This window comes from Galeopterus variegatus, unplaced genomic scaffold (genome assembly GCF_000696425.1).
Source record: "Galeopterus variegatus unplaced genomic scaffold, G_variegatus-3.0.2 Scaffold5316, whole genome shotgun sequence".
NCBI lineage: Eukaryota > Metazoa > Chordata > Mammalia > Dermoptera > Cynocephalidae > Galeopterus > Galeopterus variegatus.
In genome coordinates, this window is record NW_007731427.1 from 117,418 (window position 1) to 120,388 (window position 2,971).

The 2,971-nt window shown below is 48.2% G+C and overlaps 1 protein-coding gene across 2 annotated transcripts in view; it reads right to left on the bottom strand.

The window, feature by feature from the left end:
- FEZ1 (fasciculation and elongation protein zeta 1 (zygin I)) overlaps positions 1-2,971 on the bottom strand; it is a 42,578-nt gene that overhangs the window by 10,864 nt on the left and 28,743 nt on the right. For both annotated transcript variants that reach the window (XM_008589229.1, XM_008589230.1), the window contains exon 5: positions 183-454. In XM_008589229.1, the coding sequence (XP_008587451.1) occupies positions 183-454 (272 nt within the window). The remainder of the gene's footprint in view (positions 1-182; positions 455-2,971) is intronic.

A 2,971-nucleotide genomic window follows, 5' to 3' on the forward strand; every position in this document is an offset into this window, starting at 1 on the left:
GAGACAGGTGGCATCTTCTCCCTCTTTCAGACTCCACTGTCTGTCATAGTGTTCTGCTGGCTATTAGTAAACAATTGCTCAGTAAACATTCATGAGTCTACTGCAGGGTTGGTACCAGGACCAGAAATGGCTAGAGAACTAGGTTGGATGAGCCCAGTCTTGCAACTGCGTTGCTCACATACCTTGAGAGGCATCTGGTTTCCCTTCTCTATTCGGCTGCTCTGTAGGCTCAGCCCTTTCTCTTTCCGCCTCTTTTTCATCATTTCTCGCTGCTCCTTCTGCTTGTTCTGAACCTCAATAAGCACCGTGATGAAGGAATTCTTCACTTCCTTCTCAAACTCCAGCTCATCCCGGCGGGCCAGCTGTTGCACCAGCTCCTCTGAGAAGTCACGGATAGCACCTTCCACCTGGTCCAGCAGCTCAGTCAGCTCAGACCCAGACATGTGCCTCAGCCCTGCAGGGAATACCACCTGCAGGTGACACCTGCATCAAAGCCAGAGCCCACTGGAGAGGCTGCTGGGACTGTCTCTCAGGGGAGACCCCTTCCAAATCCTTAAAGGCCCAGGAAAGACCTTCACAATTTGGGGGTATGCTGTAAAGGAAATGACCCCTATATCATCTACAGAGGAGAATACCATTCTCAGGAAACAAAGGAGGAAGAAGAAACAGCCCCCAAGGAAGCCTGTGGACTCTGTCCACAACTATGTGGGTGGACAAACACATGGCTTTTTGATCCCTCGTTCTACTTTTCCTTTGTCTCCATATTATTCCTCATGGGTCAAGAATGGAAGGGGGCGGAATGCTGCAAGTAGGTTTTTGGCATCTGTGCTAAAGAGCAATAGAGAGGTGGTGTTTATTCTCTAGAACCGATCAAGATATAGCTGACAGCAAAATAAGCAAGTGATCTGAGGCGTTTTTTCACACCTGTGGTCCTGTGCCACCACTGCACACGTGTTCTTAAATACTGACACGCGGAGGACTGGCAGCCTGTGTGTGGAGAAACGAAGCCTGGCTAGTCGGCACCGAGTAGCCTGCTACTTTCAGAGGAAAGGAAAAGGAGCCTGAGGTGATGGGAAACATCACTTTATTTTCACTTCTTGCCCCTAAGACTTCTTCATTTAAATTAGATTTGGGGACATCTTGTAAAATCTGTTTAGTGGGGTCTTTTGTTTTTACCTCTGCATCCATTTTCCTTTTCGTTTCTGCTTTGCCCAGATATTTGCTGACTTTTATTTTGCTCTTTGGAGCTATCTTCCTCCTCCTGTTTTCTTGCCATTTCACTCTGCATTNCCACCTGGTCCAGCAGCTCAGTCAGCTCAGACCCAGACATGTGCCTCAGCCCTGCAGGGAAGACCACCTGCAGGTGACACCTGCATCAAAGCCAGAGCCCACTGGAGAGGCTGCTGGGACTGTCCCTCAGAGGAGACCCCTTCCAACTCCTTAAAGGCCCAGGAAAGACCTTCACAATTTGGGGGCATGCTGTGAAGGAAAGGACCCCTATATCATCTACAGAGGAGAATACCATTCTCAGGAAACAAAGGAGGAAGAAGAAACAGCCCCCAAGGAAGCCTGTGGACTCTGTCCACAACTATGTGGGTGGACAAACACATGGCTTTTTGATCCCTCGTTCTATTTTTCCTTTGTCTCCATATTATTCCTCATGGGTCAAGAATGGAGGGGGGCGGAATGCTGCAAGTAGGTTTTTGGCATCTGTGCTAAAGAGCAATAGAGAGGTGGTGTTTATTCTCTAGAACCGATCAAGATATAGCTGACAGCAAAATAAGCAAGTATCTCAGGCGTTTTTTCACACCTGTGGTCCTGTGCCACCACTGCACACGTGTTCATAAATACTGACACGCAGAGGACTGGCAGCCTGTGTGTGGAGAAATGAAGCCTGGCTAGTCGGCACCGAGTAGCCTGCTACTTTCAGAGGAAAGGAAAAGGAGCCTGAGGTGATGGGAAACATCACTTTATTTTCACTTCTCGTCCCCTAAGACTTCTTCATTTAAATTAGATTTGGGGACATCCTGTAAAATCTGTTTAGTGGGGTCTTTTGTTTTTACCTCTGCATCCATTTTCCTTTTCGTTTCTGCTTTGCCCAGATATTTGCTGACTTTTATTTTGCTCTTTGGAGCTATCTTCCTCCTCCTGTTTTCTTGCCATTTCACTCTGCATTTCAGCTGTTTTCATGAGTCTCTGCTGAACACGTCTATGCTTGGGACCTTTGTGTGGCTGAGAATGGCCTGACTGGGGCAGCTGTGAATATCGCAAGGCAGCCAAATCCACACCGTCACCCTGAACAGATCCCCTCTGCTAGCCACCACCCTGCCTCTGCACTTTAGAGCCACAGGGCTTTACTTTCAGGATGCAGTTCAGATCACCCCTCTATTTTTACCACTTCTAGCCCGTGTTAGGATCTTTGTGCCTAACAAACACACCTTCTCTCTATATAGTTTATAAGTCCCCATCCCCCCACCCGTGGATCCACTCCCAGACACAGGGCCCTCCTGCAGCCTGGGCACCATGATCCTACAGGTTGATGAATTTTATATTCAATTTCACCTCAGTGGTGTTACATTTTTTCATTTCACGTTTCATCCAGCTCTTTGCATGATCATCATGACTACAAGCCTGTGTCAGAGAGTTAACATGGATTAAGAGTGTGCACTCTGGAGTTAACCTACCTGGCTTCAGGCCGGCCCGGTGGCGCACTGGAGAGTGTGCCACTTGGGAGTGTGGCGGCGCTCCCACCGAGGGTTCGGATCCCATGTAGAGACCGGTTCCCACTCACTGGCTGAGCGCGGTGCGGGCGCAACACCGAGGGTTGCGATCCCGTTACCGGTCAGTAAAAAAGACAAAAAGGAAAAAAAAAAACCTACCTGGCTTCAAACATTGGCTCCACTCTTTACGACCAGTAGTATAAGAGCAAATACAAATTAAAAATGAGAGGCTTAATTCTCTCTATTGAATA